The sequence below is a fragment of the Manacus vitellinus genome, unplaced genomic scaffold (genome assembly GCF_001715985.3).
Source record: "Manacus vitellinus isolate BGI_N305 unplaced genomic scaffold, ASM171598v3 scaffold_16_pilon, whole genome shotgun sequence".
Lineage (NCBI taxonomy): Eukaryota > Metazoa > Chordata > Aves > Passeriformes > Pipridae > Manacus > Manacus vitellinus.
Genome location: NW_021939189.1, coordinates 14,595,073 through 14,611,300, shown reverse-complemented (window position 1 = coordinate 14,611,300; position 16,228 = coordinate 14,595,073). Strand labels below are relative to the sequence as shown.

Below are 16,228 nucleotides of genomic sequence, written 5' to 3'. Positions count from 1 at the left end.
TTTAAGCCTGTCCTTGTACCTTCAGTCATTTTTTCTCAGAGAAATGATCAGCACAGTCTGAGAAACGGTTTCATTTTTTAAAACATATTTGTCACTATATAAAACACATGGTTGCACAAATTAACACCATGCTGTGTTCTATCTACTTCCCCCTGCTCTATAAAAAGCTAAACTAATGAACAAAATGCACAACTACTTTCACTTGGCAAATTTAAGATGAAAGGAAGGCCAAGAAAATACATCAATGAACAAAAAAAACAAACAAAAAACGAACATGAAAATAAACCTAGAAAACAAAACCAAACCAAACAAAAACATCTCCCAAAAAATCCTCCTCCAAACACTGAAGCATTCAGATACCGTGTCAAGATATGCTAGAGAAGCAACCATGTAAACCAACTCCAAGTTCATTGCAATGAGTTTATCTAGGTAAAACATTTGATATATATACAATACTTTTCTCTTATTATCCCTAAAGCTCCTTCAACTGCCTCCTATTTCAAGTTCTTATCACAATCCACTTTTTTTCTCTTCATAGTTTTCTATATTTTCAAACGCAGTTAAGTACTAGCAGGTATTTCTATAGAATTGTTATTACCACAGTCAGTTACCAAAGCTATATTAGCTAAAATTTTTAGTACAGTTCAGCAGCTAAAAAACAAAATTAAAAATGGATCAACTCAGCAGTACATGACTAATCAGACCGAGCAACCTTCCAGTACATTGTTCAGAAACCATTAACTTTTACATTAAAGATTTTAGATTTGGTGTAATTCTTCTGTAAGCCCTGCATGTACTTTTCCCATCAAGAATTTATTTTGTAATGCTCACATCACTTGCAGTAAGTCTATCTGTAGCACGAACTTCTACAAAAACACAAATACGGCTCCAAAGAACTTAAAAAAGACTATTGTGCATGAAGAAAGACAATTAATAAAAACTAACTCAGGATTTAGCTTTACCTGAAGGAACAGCTGTACTGTTCTGGTGGTTTTCACCAGGGGACACAAATAAGTCTTCCTCCCCTTCAGTAGATGAACTGGAGGAAGATTCACTGCTGAGATCGTTCTCGCTGGAGCTGCTGGAGCTGGGCAGCAGCGCGTACTTCCTGCGAGCCAGCACCTCCCGCTTCTTCCTCTGCATCAAAATCCGCTCTTTTTGGTTCTGGGTCCGCTGGGACGAGCCTGTTTTCACAACTCTTTTCCTATATGGGAGCCTTCTTAAAGAGCTGTTGTGAAAGCAGGGCCTTTTCATGAGTAACCCGGGTACAGAGTCTGCCTCAGTGCGAGGCCACTTGTGTGACCTGGCACTGTGAGTTCTGCTCGCAGGATTCAGCACTGCCTGAGGGTGTCTGACAGGAGCATCCTTCTCTTCATCAGATGTTACTGTGTCAGAGTCTCCAAAGTGTAAGCTAGAGGAAGGTGAAGAGATACAGTCACTAAAAGAAGAGTCATTGTCCTCACTCTGTGTTTCTAGATGCTGCCTCAATCCCAAGATTCCTTTGTTTTCCTTATCAGGACAGTTCTGAGTGTACGAAGGACCAGCCTGCTGGCTCTTGCGTTTTTTTCGCACCACGATACTTTTTTCTTGGTCTGTATGGTTGCCATTCATGTCCTTCTGCTTTTGAGAGTCACCACACAAGTGGGAGAACTCATTCCCTACTTTACTGGCAATCATCTCAACTTCTGCAGTGAAGCTTTTGGCCGCCCCAATAGGCTCAGGGTTCAAGAGGATCCCCTTCAGACTCTCCTGTCTCTTTGGTGCATCAGAAGGAACTTCACTCTTCATATCCGCTTCTGGAGTATAAACTATATTACATTCAGGAGTCCATTCAGACATGGAAAGATTTAAGGAAGGCCTAGAAAATAAAAACAGATAAGCATCAAGAAAACAAGCATGAGATGTTTCAAAAGCAAAACTGAAATCAGAGAAAACCCATTTACTGCTAAGAGAACCCCCCCACTGGGAACAGCAAAACAGGGGTAACCAAAATACAACTGTTTCAAAATATTAAGAATACTGCTTGACAAGGTCATTTTTCATGAAGACAAAACTCCTAGAACTTGCATCGAAGGGAAGTTCTTACAGTCAGTGAAAATGTTGATGTATGTCTCCTGCAAAATGTATGGTATCTGCTTTCCCAATGCTTAAGCATGGGAGCTTTACAGGCCACTGCTTACAGAAGTGACCTAAGCTTTGGCTACATAGCTCCAATAGCCATCAACTAAACTTAAATAAGGCCTACATCTTCCCCTACAGCAGTAAATATGGACAGCGAATTCTTCAACACAATACATGGTGTTGTATGGTGGTAACTGAGCTGTAAAAATCAGTTACTCATAATTCATGGTTCTTTTCTGATATGAAAAGGAAGGAAACAGGAGAGATTTTGAATCTTTATTATTTTGGGGCAAAGTAACAGAAACCCATTTATTACCTAGAGTGTCTTTAAGGAACACCAGACATTAGAAGTACAGTGTACCAAGCTATTTTCAGTCCATGCACTTTTCACTCCACCCTGGGACACAAACTGAGTATATCCTATCATGTTCCCTTAAGAGTCAGCACCAGGCAGGTTCCCCTCCCTGCCAAAATATAAACCTGCCAACGTACAACAATACAACATTACACTCAAAGACTGTTTAAAAGAACAACTTTTGCATTAGAAAGCTACTGAGACACAGACAACAGTAACCCCAGTAATATATCCACCTTCAACCTGCTTAATCTGGCATCTCTGCCTTCTGTTTAAATTCCCAAAAGGAAGTAAAATGAAAGCATTTGGTTCCCACTGTGATAACCACTGAAATATTTGTTACTGTAGCTAATATCATTTTTTTATGCCTCAACTGAATAAGGCTATAGCAGATATTTGACAGCTGTACTAATTAAGCAGTTAATTGCTCCCTCTTTTCTCTCCCCCCTCTCACCACTTGTTTGAAGAAACACCTCCTGTGCTCTTCTAGAAGGAATGTTTATTCACTGAACCAGAACGAAGAGCTCACCAATCTGAAAAATAAGTTTTCCAACCAGATCAGACAGCAATTCAGCTCACCACATAAGCACACCAACAGCTACACCCAGCTCACAGCAAGTTGTGCTGAACTACCAAAAGGCTGCTTAAGAAAACATGTGCAGCTGTACCCTAAGGGGAAATGGGGCTCCTTGAGCAGCACAGCAGGAATCTGCATTGAGTCAAAAGTCTGAGATATCAGCAAGAACAGCCACTCAGAGGGACTCTGTGCAAACCTGACAACACAGCCAAGGGCAAGGTCCTGCAGCTGGGCCAGGGCAATCCCAAGCACAAATCCAGGCTGGGCAGAGAACAGAGCGAGACCAGACCTGGGGAGAAGAACTTGGGAGGGTGTTGGTGGATGAGAAACACAGCATGACTTGGCAATATGTGTCTGCAGCCCAGAAAGTCAACTGTGTCCTGAGCTACATCACAAAAAGCACAGCCAGCACGTCAGGGGAGGGGATTCTCCCTCTCTACTGCACCTGCAGTGCTGTGTCCAGCTCTGGGCCCCCAGCACAAGAAGGATGTGGAGCAGCTGCAGCGAGTCCAGAGGAAGGCCATGAAGATGCTCTGAGGCTGGAGCATCTCTGATACAGAGACGGGCTGAGAGAGCTGGGGTTGTTCAGCCTGGAGAAGAAAAGACTCTAAGAAGACCTTACAGCACCTTCCAGTGCCTACAAAGGGGCCAAGAGAGCTGGAGAGGGACTTTGGACATGAGCATGGAGTAGAGACAAGGGGGAATGGCTTCAAACCAAAAGAAGGTAGGTTTAGATTAGTTAAAGGGAAGAAGTTCTTCCCTGTGAGGGTGGGGAGGCCCTGGCACAGGTTGCCCAGAGAAGCTGGGGCTGCCCCAGCCCTGGAAGTGTTCAAAGACAAGTTGGATGGGGCTTTGGCACCTGATCTAGTGGAAGGTGTCCCTGCCCATGGCAAGGGGGTTGGAACTAGGTGGCCTTTAAGGTTCCTTCCAACCCAAACCATCCCATGATGATTCTTTGATCTATGGCAGGTTAAGTAGCACTGCCTAATTCAGGTCCATAATCTTCTGCCTGAATCCCCAAATTCTTCAAAATACCAATGCATTCTTACATCCAGTGCTAATATTTATAGCTCTCATTTATTTTATCATAGAATAAATCACTACAAGATTGAGACTACAGGACAGATTCAAATCAAAGGTTTCTACACTGTTGCACTAACTGATGCTTCCAGGAGCAGCTGTGAGCTGGCTGTTCCTAACAGACCCCAAAGAACTACTTATTTCAGTTTGCAAGGGGTGTAAGCTGATGTATCATCCCAGGCAGCCTGCATTCTCTTCACAGCCATAAGCAACTAATCTACTACTTCATGGGGATGTAATTTGAAATAAAAATTTTGCAAAAGGCATATATGCTGCAGTACTATAATCTAAAGAAGCCATAAGATCACAGAATCTTTCTGGACATCAATAACCTTTTGGATCCCAGAACCCCAGCTGAAAAGACCCATTTGAATGTTCTCACTGGAGGTCCTACAAACATCTCTAACAGTTGTTAAATGTGAGGCCTATATCCTGTGATAAGTAGGAAAGTGTTGCTGTTCTCTTTGGAATTACAGCAGGTAGGTATGTCTTCCATCAAAGTCAAAAGCTAACTGTGTGTAAGCTGGACTAAACTTCTTGTCAGTCTAGACAACAGGACAGGGTCTTAATTTCAATTCATTAAAGCACAACTTTTTTTTTTCAGCAGTAAGTTGTTGTGCAATGCAGTATATAAGGCTACCTTCTTTCTTAGGACTGAAAAAAAGAGGTTCAAAAATTGGAAAAAAACTCAGAATAAACATTAAGAGTGTAAGAAGTCTACACAGGAAACAAAGATGAGTATTAGAGCTGTGGAATTCTGCTGTCTACCCTTCTCTGCTCCTGACAGGTCCTGAAGGAACACCAGCTCTCACACGCCCTGTGCTTGCCTGTACCCTCACACACGGACCATCTTTATCTGCAAACATTAAGACCAAGACTTCCATTTTATAAAATTTCTAACAAGGACAGGAATTCTGCATTCAAACCTGTCACAAGCACACAGAGAACAAGCAGTACACAGTCCTTTCTCTCATCCTCACAAGGTCACCTTTAAGGCAGGATTTTTGCTGTTATTTATGCACCACCGTTTTACAGAAATGTAACACCCAGTCTAGTCAACCTTCACCACAGTCCAAAAGCAAACCAGACTCTCCCACAATAACCCTGTATTTCATCACAAGTAGTTTTCAGAAAATCCACAAAATATTTCAATTTGGGGAAAAAATATTATTTTATTCAGGAAGCTTACTATCTTTGAACACAGTCATAACTTGCCATCTTGTATTGCATGTCCAGCTTTACACACTGTTTCCTGTCCTTTTAACAGGATAAATTAAGGGGAAAATGCTATTTGATTCTGAAGTTTTTTTAAGCAACAAAAATCTGAACGTTTTCCCACAATCAGGGGCTGGTTTACAAAGGACTCTGTTCTACTCATTGGAGTGTTTCCCCCCCACACACACTTTATTGTTAAACTCTACTGGAGAAATCTCCATCAGTATGAAAATTCTGCATTCTGAATGTGATTAACTTGGTATAAGCTCTGTTTACTGTAGCACAGAGGGCACTGGGCTGAAATACAGATATAGTTATGTAAGTCACAGCCAAAAAATTAAAGCAACGACATTTACACTTTGAGAAACCTCAAACTACTGTAAGATGACAAAAAAAATGAAATTACCACACAGTGAAAAGTAGTGCATCTAAACCACTATTTACTGGCTTAGTTTTATTCCAACAGGCAGCCTAGATACACTAGTTAACACAGATTCAAGCATTTTGTATATTTTCACTCTTACAACCATGGAAAAGTCTGTAGTAACTCAACTAAGTAATGAAGAACTCTCCATTTTTGCTAACCAGCACAGAGCCTGAAGCACTGCTTGCTCAGGGGAGAGCTGCTGACTCCCAACTACAGCATTACACAACAGCTTAAGCAGGAATATGTTCTGGAAGTGAATGACAGCAATCAACAATGACAAATAATCCATTCCTTCAGTACTCAGAAATGCCATTACAAACTTTCAAACAAAAAATTTGACCAAAGGAGACAAAAGTTGGAAGAAGAGCTCACCATTTAACTAGATTTCAATGCATTTTAAGTATCTTCAGTGGTTATACATATGAAATACCCACAGTATGTTCTTTTACACAGAAGACAAAGTTTAAAAGGGATCTACAAAAATACTATGCAAATAGTCATTAGAATGAGGTCATCTGCTGTTAGACCTTCAGAAGATCCTACAGTATCTACCTCTAATTAAAAGTAGTCCTCAGAAGCTTTTGCAAAAAGCAGCAAGATGTAGTAAACTCAGTCAACATTAGTGTTCCTCCTTCCTAATGAAAACGTTTGCCTATGGAATTAGTGAGTCAAAACTTTGAGAGGAAAAATGGGGAAGTATCTTCTTTTAAGCCATTACAACTCAATGAAGAGCTGTTAAGACAGGTACGTGAAAGCTATAAATAGTTATTCTAAGTTCCCCTCTAAGGTATATGACTATTTAGAATCATGAAGTGCATATGACTAATTCATTCATGTCACAAATTAAAACCATTGTTATTAATCAGGCCAAGACACAGCAGTGCAAGAAAACTGATGCAAATGGGAGAAGTCCCTTGAAATTTTAAGTCAAAAAGCAAGCTCAAAGTTTGAGATTTTTACAGCAGGCAAATTTATGATCACATGTTAAAGCAAAACACATCTGAGTTATAAGATGGAGCAAAGTATTTTGTCATTAATAATTAATTCCTTTATTAGCAATCAAAATGTATGCAGCATTAAAGCACTATAAACCAGTGAAATGCTTAATTATACAATATAACTAAATTTTTTAGCATAAACTTGGTGAATACATGTGATCTAATACAGAACTACTCTGAAAATGTATCTTCAGCTGCATTTTAAAACATAGTCAACTCCCTCCACCATCAAGAAGCAATGTCCTTGCATTTGTAGTTCCTTTATTCAGTCCTAATGCTTGTTTTCTTTGCATATGGTCACTGAACTCACAATTAACTTTAAAAATTAATTCCCTTCCCTAATATGTGGTTTGGATCAGATTTTACTTTTAACATGATTTTGACTCTGACAAGGCAACAGTGGTGCTGTTAAATTCATGACAAATCTCACTGTTAAGGTCTGGTATGCACAGAAATTACACTGTGTATCCTCTTCCTACCACAGGACTTGTTTTAACCTGCAAACATGGCCTTCAAAGAAAGGACCAGCAACAAAAGCATCACACAAGCCTTGTTTTAGATTGTTTTAGAACACCAACAGTTATTTCTTTCCTCTCATTAAAAACATGTATTCTTATGCTTTCAGCAAGGCTTTTCCATTAGATACATCGAGAAACAGGAAAATGAAAAAGCTTATAAAATTCATACAAGGCCTTCAGCAAAACTGAGACAACCCAAGTACTGCTGCTTCCCCATCTCCACAGCAGGGAGCCAGACAAGATCCATTTGTGTCCAGCCCTGATGCACTGGAGGCTGACACAGGACTTGGGAGCCATTTCAGGAGCTGCACCCCCAACTCAATCTCATGGAGATCCAATCCAGTGCTGTCATGCCCTGCTCCAACAAAAATAAAGAACTCACTGAGCAGTTCACAAACACAACACTCATTAGCCTAAAAGAGCCAGTCATGCCCTATTCATTTCATTTCTATCAAGCAGGGACAACCTGCACAATGCAGGGTAAGTAGCAAGAAGAAAAATACCCAATATTCAGTTCCACTATCAGGAAAAGAACTGCAATCAGATTTTGAAACTTTTACTGCATTGCATTTTGGTTGTTCTTCATTTTTACCTCTTCATGAGACAAACAGTGCTCTTTTAAAGCTTGTTTTAACAACTTAATTTTAGCATACTATATATTGGTCTTCTAATCTTTGCCAGAAAATAAAGCAATTGATAAGTTAAAAATCTGTGCATTTTATAAAACGGCACCATATAAACATATAAAACAATCAGAAACTCCATTATGTTTGCTTTGCTATTATGTAGCAAACACATCTTTATTCACAGGACAATATGAAATAACACTGCAGACCACTCTCAATCTCCTTTCTATGCTTTAATGCAGCCACAGTGATGACTTCGATTTTTGGATGGTAGAATTACTTGAGAATTCTCCAAGCAAAATCCTTCTCCTTTGCCCTACAGAAATGTGCAGTACTGCAGAACAACATGTACAGTATTATTAATTACTAACTGTATGATAATATTCTGGAAACAGGTTCTTTTTTACAGACTCCCAAAGACAGTCCATCACATCCACCCAGACAGAAGGGTTTGACTGTGCTTTGCAGGGAGGTGCTACCACTACATGAGCCACAGCAATGCAGGGAGGCTTATCCACTCCTTGCAGCCAATTCTAGGAATCATCACTGGCTTGGAAAGTCTACTCTTGAGGTGAAACAATCTTATTTCAAGTACAGTACTACTCTTACTAACCTTTGCAAAGCCACCTCTAAGTCAGCCCACAGCACTGTAACAAGCGGTATCCATCCTCTGCACCAGCAAAGTCTCCTTAATTTTATCACTGAAAAACACTCCTCAGACCTTCAAGGTTTGTTTTCTCATGCATAAGTCAATTCATGAAAATTCACCAGAAATGTCAGGCCACCTATAGGACAGCTACAGAATACCCCTGCTATGCCACACTGCCATTCAGCTCCGAGATCTACCACCACTGTATTCTCATGGAGAGACTATTGAAAGTGTCTTTCTCACTTGTTTTAATAGAATCCAGCATAGGACAGCTACAAACAGAAGAGCTCTTCCACAGGATCTATGGCCTGGCTCTAAGTGGAAAAGAGAAAATGCACAGAGTGTGTGCAGCTGGAAGTGCCTCAGGTACATGAGTTGGGGGGCCAAGAGCAACAGGTGACTGTCCCACAGTAACTGAGTCATCCCAAGGCCATAAAGTACCCACAGAAATCCCAGCACTGCTCCAGCATCAGCACATCCCACCTGGGCAGGGACTCTGGCTTTGCTCGATGGACACAAGCAGGTGCCTTGGACAAACATGGTGCTCACAAGGACATTCTTCAGCCCCGACACTTCTCTGCTCTGTCCCAGGCTCAGACTCAGTTACCTACATTAACACCACCGAAATCACAGCTCTAAGACACAAGTATTATGATTTGGCAATCAGGAATGTGTTGGCTTCAATGAACTCCAAGACAAACATAACAGCAATGAACTCGGGAATAAAAAGTTGTAGCTTTATAAGAGAATGACAAAATGCAATTTTTTATTGGAGGTTAAGATCTTAACTAGGATTTCTGCTTCCAGAGACAGCTAGGGAAGTTACATGGCCACCAAAAATTATTTAAAAAAATATTTCTTATTCCCCCTGGCTTTTTGACCTTTGAGGTGTGTATAACCGTTCTTGATGCAATGTCATTTTGCAAACACTTCTTGATAAAGCTTTGAGGAGCAAAGTAAAAGATAACCTTTGCCACAACTGTTAACAAGAACCTTGCAAGTGAGAATTATGAAAGGAACCATTAGGACAGTTTTATGCTATTCGTCAGGAAACCTGTGACAAGGAAGGGATTTTTTTGATACTAAACTAAGTAGATCTACCAGTTTCTGAGGGAAGGACAGTGCAGCAAACTTCTCCACTCTTCACCAGTGGAGCCAAGAGCAGAGGGTAAAAGTAAACATTTTACCCAACAGCAGTCAACTATTAGGACTGCACTTTATTGACAAAAAATAAATTACAGAAGCAAACAGCCTTTACTGCCTCTTGCTAGCAAAGTCACCAACCAGCCCTCTCAGATTTCATGTGGTAAACACTTAATAAGGGAGACATCATTTTAATTTATAGCAATTACTTTTCCAAATAGCATGAGCTACATAAAACAGCAAAATAATCTTGTCAGCAAAATTATGGGTTAGTGAAAGAAGCGTTTTCCTTTCTTCTTTCCCCTCTGCTCTATCAGGGTTCTCAGTTAGGCCTGACAGGAGCCCACCAAAAAAACCACTAATTAATCCTTAAGCCTGAAGGAAGTTCCCAAGTCAAAGACTTCAGCTGCAGATACAGTTTGTGTTTTCTGCAAGAGCACTACAGACTCTGGAAGCAGCTGATTACTGTCACCTACACTGACAAAACTTGGGAGACTGTGACTGGGAGCAATTCTCCTGTGCCTATGATGTACATGTATCTCCTACAATATTACTACATACACACATTTATAAATCTGTTCCCAACCTTACTGACGTGCAAACAGCCAAACCACTACAGATCTGGTGATAAAACTCACTGAAAGAAGGCTGCACACAAGTAAAGCTGTGGGGACATCTTTATACAACACCTGCCCACGGCAAATCCATCTCTCTGTAATCCCCATTGTTTATATGTGAATTAAATCTTTCTGTTCCCCATCCTATCCTCACTGACCCCTCATTCTTTCCCCATTTTTTCAACTGCTTAACATCCAAGCCTCCATAGTTCACCAGCCAGGGAGGAGGACACTGGCACCCATATTTTCTCAAAAGAATGTTCTCACCATTACAGGAAATACAAGCAACTGAAATGAAAGATTCTCCATCTTGGAAAAAAAAGGCAGCAACTGCTGCCAGCTCAATGTTACTGCAGCACAACCACCTCCACTGAAAGTCAACTGCTCTGACTGATCTAGTTATGTAGGTCAGCAAAGTTATTAATTTAAAGATAAAGTGCGAGTCACAGACATGTTAAGACACACTCTTAATACACTTGTACAAAATCCACTGCTTCATAAAAGACACAGTTCTGAAAGGTCAGAATGTTCCCATCCAGACTCTGAAAGGACATGCAAAATATGCATGAACACTATGAGCTGTTGTTCACCCCCAGGCTCCCAGTACCACACACGACCACAGCTGGAGCTGCCAGGGCTTCAACCATCAACAAAAATAAACAGCTTTGTGAATACACAGGACTTGAAGAGTTTTAAAACGGGAAGCTTGGTGTCTTACACACTTTCATTTAACTAAGGTGAAATGCAAAAGGTACACTCCCAGTCTTTCCCATCTGATGAATTCCAGAGGTGATTCCATACTGCGAATGACTGCATGAGACATGAACCAACATCACATCTTTCCTTATCAATCCCTACACATCAGCAAGAATCTTGGCTAACAGGGTTTTTCTGTGCCCCCCACCCCCTTTATCCAACAAAGGTAAGAGCAGAAACATTTAAATTGCTGGATAACCCCTTTGATAGCAAGGACTACAGATATGTCACCTATAAAGAGCTTTAATTTTGTCTGTAATAGTGACGAAGCATTCTAATTATTTAAATATCAATTTTCCTCCAAAACGTTTCTACTGAGTATCCAGAATTAATTTATCTTTGGAAATTTCTACTGGTTACAACAAAGACAATATAAGGTCTTATTCTGCACCTGAAAATCTAGTTTTCCTTTAAGAGTATATAACACAGATATTCCAAAACGACAAATGTCATTTGCTATCCAGGTCTCCACCATGAGCAGTCAGTCAATTCTCATCTTTTTGGTCAAATATTTGTTTCTGAAGTAACTGCATTAGAATCAAATGAAATCGGGCTATTACAGCAAATTCTTCCCTTCTGCATTATGTCCTCTTTTGGAAGAGCACTTGGCTCTCAGGAATTGAGGATCTCCTTTAATCTGCTAAAGCAACCAGGCCTTGCTTATGATTTAAAACCATTTCAAGCCATGGAAGAGCTCAAACAGCATGAAAATCCATGAACGCTCAGCCCTAACCACCAAACCACTGACACTTAAAGTAAGTCCCCAGCCCATTCCAGCAGTTCCCAGCCCACGTACCTCTGGAATTCCGGCCCACACCTCTGAATGGACGCGGCTCCCTTGTTTGCCAGGCACAAAACACCTGACAACGAGGGATTTTTTAACACGGGTTAAAGGAACATCAACTTCACCAACAAAACAAATGACGTCATAACCACCCCTGCTCCGCACAGCAATAAAAACCCATTTCCGCGCGGGGAAAATCCGTGACAGCTCCGTGACAACCCCCCGAGAGCCGCGGCCGCCCGCGGTGAAGGCACCGCTTTGTGCGTCAGCGAGGCGCTGCAAAAAAAGGGAAAAACACATTCTGCGCGCAGTGCCCCCCTCCGCAGGGCCCCGCCGGCCCCGCCGCCCTCAGGGAGCGGCCGGGAGGGATCAGGGGGGATCCAGGGACCCCCGGCCCCGCCGCCCCCGTACCTAGACAGCGAGCCGCGGGGAGGGGCGGTGCGCCGGTGGCGCGCTGCGCAGGGCCGAGCGGGCGGAGCGGCCTCCGCGCGCGCTGCCCGGCGCTTGCCCCGCGCCCCGCGGTGCCCGCGGAGCCGGCGCGCTCACCGGTCCGGCGCTGCCCCGGCGCGGCCCGCGCGGTGCTGGCGCAGCCCCCGCCGCTCCCAGCGCAGCGCGGCCCCGCGCGACACCCGCGCTGCTTTACAGCCGCACGCAAAGCGCAGCCGCGCCGCGCCAGCCAGCGCCCCGCGAAGCGCCCCTGCAGGGCGGAGGGGACGAGCGGGGGAGGGAGTAGGGACAGGATGGAATATGGGAAGGGATAGGATGGGTGGGATTGGGATCAGGGACGGACGGGACGGACGGGACGGCACGGCATCGGATCGGGATGCGATCAGCGGCCAGCAGCCCCGCTGCTGCATCTGTGCTACTCTGTATAAATAGCCAAAGGGGGTGTAGGACGGACCAGGCTCTGCTCGGGGGTGCCCAGCAATGGGAGAAGAGGGAACGGGCAGGAGCTGAAATTCCACCTGAACATGAGGAAGAACTTCTTTCCTGGGCAGTGACCGAGCACTGGAACAGAGAGCAGAGAGTCTGTGGAGTCTCCCTCACTAGAGATATTCCAGAGCCGTGTGGACACAATCCTGTGCCACGTGCTCCGGGATGACCCTGCCTGAGCAGGGAGGTGGGACCAGGTGACCCACTGCGGTCCCTTCCAGCCTGACCCGTTCTGTGACCGTGCTCTCCCCTTGTCCAAAAGCGTTGTTTTCTCACCCAGCGCTGTCTCTCCCTCGGCCCGCCGTGTCTCACGGTGTCCCGCTGCCTGTCCCGAGCCAGCGGCAGCTGCAGGAAATGCTGACAAGTGGCATCTCTGCTCTTCAGAAGCAGGAGTTTAATTTGCCCTTAATGCAGCAAACCCCTCACCGACCCAGACGTGGGCGAGCCTGCCCCTCCCATGTGCCACTATCCATATCCACACACACTTTAAGGAGCTGCTCCTCACAGTGCCCTGGTGTCACACGTCCTGGCAGCACAGGACGCAGCACGGCTTTGGGAAGGCTCTCATTCAGCACAAACCCTGAGTGTTCGCTGACTTTGCAGCAGCCAAAGACCACGATATCTCCCTGCCAGAGATGACCTTTCATCAATGTCAGTGTATACACCCGGAATACTTCCAGCTCAAAACACTGGATAGACAAGGGTTGTGTGTTCTCAGTGAAAACAGCTACAAAACCACATGACACTGAAGCAGAAAATTCCAGCCTGATCTACCAGTAAAGATCTTCCTGAGCTGCACTGCCACCAGAGAGTCATCAGCACACAGGAGTTCTTACGTGTTTTTGGAGGAGCTAAACAACCTTTATGCATCATTACAAAAGAAATGGTCATTGGCAAAAAATGCACGGTGAGACTATTAATTGAAGGAGTTTCTGAATGGAATTTCCTTAAAGCAAAAGTGGATAAAACAACGTGAACATTATTTCTCAAACAAGGAAAAAAAGGCTTTAAGGAAAGACTCTAGTAAATGCCACCCTCAAAAGATGTATTTCTAGAGGCATGAAAACATATTACTAAGCAAAGGCATATCCAAGTATGTCCAAGAGGGTACAAAGCACAAAAGGTGCTACACCACATAAATGACATGAAAATAAAGACATGCTCAGCTTTATGTCTGAAGTAAGAACACAGGAAAAAGCGAGACCCACACACAGCAAAGGGGGAATAAAGGATCACAGGTGGTTTTATGTGGTTTCCTTTCAGTTTGCAACAAAGACAAAACCACAGGTTATCCAGCATTAGCCTGCTACCCTTTTCTACATATTTTTGGGGTGTTTGGTAGATTTATTTATTTATGTTTAAGTCATGTCACATCCAGCCAGTTTCAGTAAACACTGACACTGGGCCACGGGTGAAATAACCAATGAAACTGGTTGTTTCTGGAGAGAATGAGGAGATAGCAACAGTGGGAAAAAGGTAATATCATATTCAAAGGAGGTCACTATTAGCTTGATTGTGTAAGCAATTTTAATATTTCCCATTAAACACTGGAACCAAAGTTGAAATACTTTAATAAAAATCAGATGGGAAAAAAATAATCAAGACAATATATGGGGAGAACTGGATGACCCTGAGACGTAACAGGAGCAAAGTGAAAAAATGTAAAGTAAAATATAAGCAATGTGCAGTTGAATAACTAAAAATTTGGGGTTATTTGTCAGGTAAAAGGCAATAGGATGAGAAATTTAATAAGCTATGTAATTAAGTAAATGACCAACAACATGATGAAGACATGAAGAAACAAACATGTCTGTACAATATTTTAGTCTAATAATTTTCAGAGAGAGAGATTTCAATGCTGTTGTAAAAAACATTCTTGATGCAGCCCAACAACTACTTTACGCACCTTTTTTTGAGTACATATCCAGGGAAGGTGAACTCTAATCTTAACAGGACATCTAAGAAAACAGCACAGATAATATGAGAAGAAGCTAATGAAATTTGGCTGGGTTACTTTCAGAAATGAGACTGATCATTTCTGACTATTTCAGAAATAAGCTGATCAGAGACTAATACCAATAAAACCCCACATCAACTAGTCATGCATTTACCTCTTGACGTAATAATTGGTTTGAACACTTGTGCCAAAGATGACGGAAAGGTGGTTCTTGGCAGAGAAAATGTAGAGAGTCACTCTGTGCTCACCAATTGAACCGTTTCAAAAACAAAAAACAAGGGGCTACAGGGTGGTTTGAATTCTCAGTTCACAAATTAAAAAGCAATGCAGGGTAAGTATAGATAGTCCTGATTTTCTCCCAGAGTGGCCAGATGACCTGTCAATGTTCTAATTGTGTATAATTCTGTAGACCTTTTCTCCTTGGGTAAAATCAAATAAAGGCAGAATTCCTATTATCTTTATTAGTTAAGATTTCCTATGGGCTGTTTCCTATTTCACCATGGGCTACCAGCTGACAGGTATCTAGTAACTTGTGGGCCACCCTAAGCTCCCCCCTAAATTAACACTTGATAAAAATTAGTTTGTCCCTTATTGACTGGTTATTAAGAAAATTTTTAAAGAAAAGTGATGTAAAAAACACTTCAATGACCAGAATTATTCACAATTAGGAAAAAAAAAACCAACTTCTATCTATGCCCTTTGATATATAGTTATTTCTGCCACTATTTTAGTATCTTGCAGTGACAGACAGTTGTCTTGAAAATATTTTATCGATTCTTTGGAAAAAAAAGATTCTCCTTCTCTCACTCCTTAGCTACAGAAAACCAAAAGGTTAAATGGAATCATCCTAAATCAGGAATGCAAATCTCAGAATGGCTTTCAGGCCATGGTACCATCAGTTCACAATGAACTCTTCAACTACTTCTATGTGGAACTGAACAAAACCATTTATGTGTGCACCCCAGGGCCTGGCAGAACTAAAGACATGCAAGAAACTATCTTATCTAAGATCAAAACACCCCAGTTGGCAGGAGATTGCACTTCACATTTTTGGCACAAAGACAACAATCAAAGCAAGCCCTCATCCCAAGGTATCTCCAGGGGCACAGCACTGTGCCAGAGGGCTGGATCCCTTTGCTTGTCACCAAGGAAAGGCAGGCACAGCTTCTTCCAGATGCAAACAGCAGCTTCTGGAACACAGTCCCACTGGGCACGGGCCCAAGGTGCAAACTGCACACTGACAAAGAGGTGTCTCTGCTCTTTGTTCTGTTCACTGCGAGCCTGGCAGTGTCCAGGACAATATGGGAAGTCCACACCTCCCAACTCCTGCAGGAGTGTGGATCTCCTGGCACACAGGATGCTGCAGGAGCTCAGGCACTCGCACCGGGGTATTTATTCACCAGGCCATCGTTAACGTTTCCATCATCTGGAGTTGTGCAGACTGAAAATGGACCACACTGCAGCATATATTT

General features: G+C 42.6%; 1 protein-coding gene across 6 annotated transcripts in view; it reads right to left on the bottom strand.

Annotated features, from left to right (window-relative positions):
• The window catches only part of RNF111 (ring finger protein 111), a 43,052-nt gene extending 30,950 nt beyond the window's left edge, over positions 1–12,102 (bottom strand). For all 6 annotated transcript variants that reach the window (XM_018069825.3, XM_018069827.3, XM_018069829.3 and 3 more), the window contains exons 1-2: positions 11,879–12,102; positions 963–1,858 (exon numbers count right to left, since the gene is read on the bottom strand). In XM_018069825.3, the coding sequence (XP_017925314.1) occupies positions 963–1,839 (877 nt within the window). In that variant the 5' untranslated portion in view covers positions 1,840–1,858; positions 11,879–12,102. The remainder of the gene's footprint in view (positions 1–962; positions 1,859–11,878) is intronic.
• Between the last annotated feature and the right edge of the window lie 4,126 nt (positions 12,103–16,228).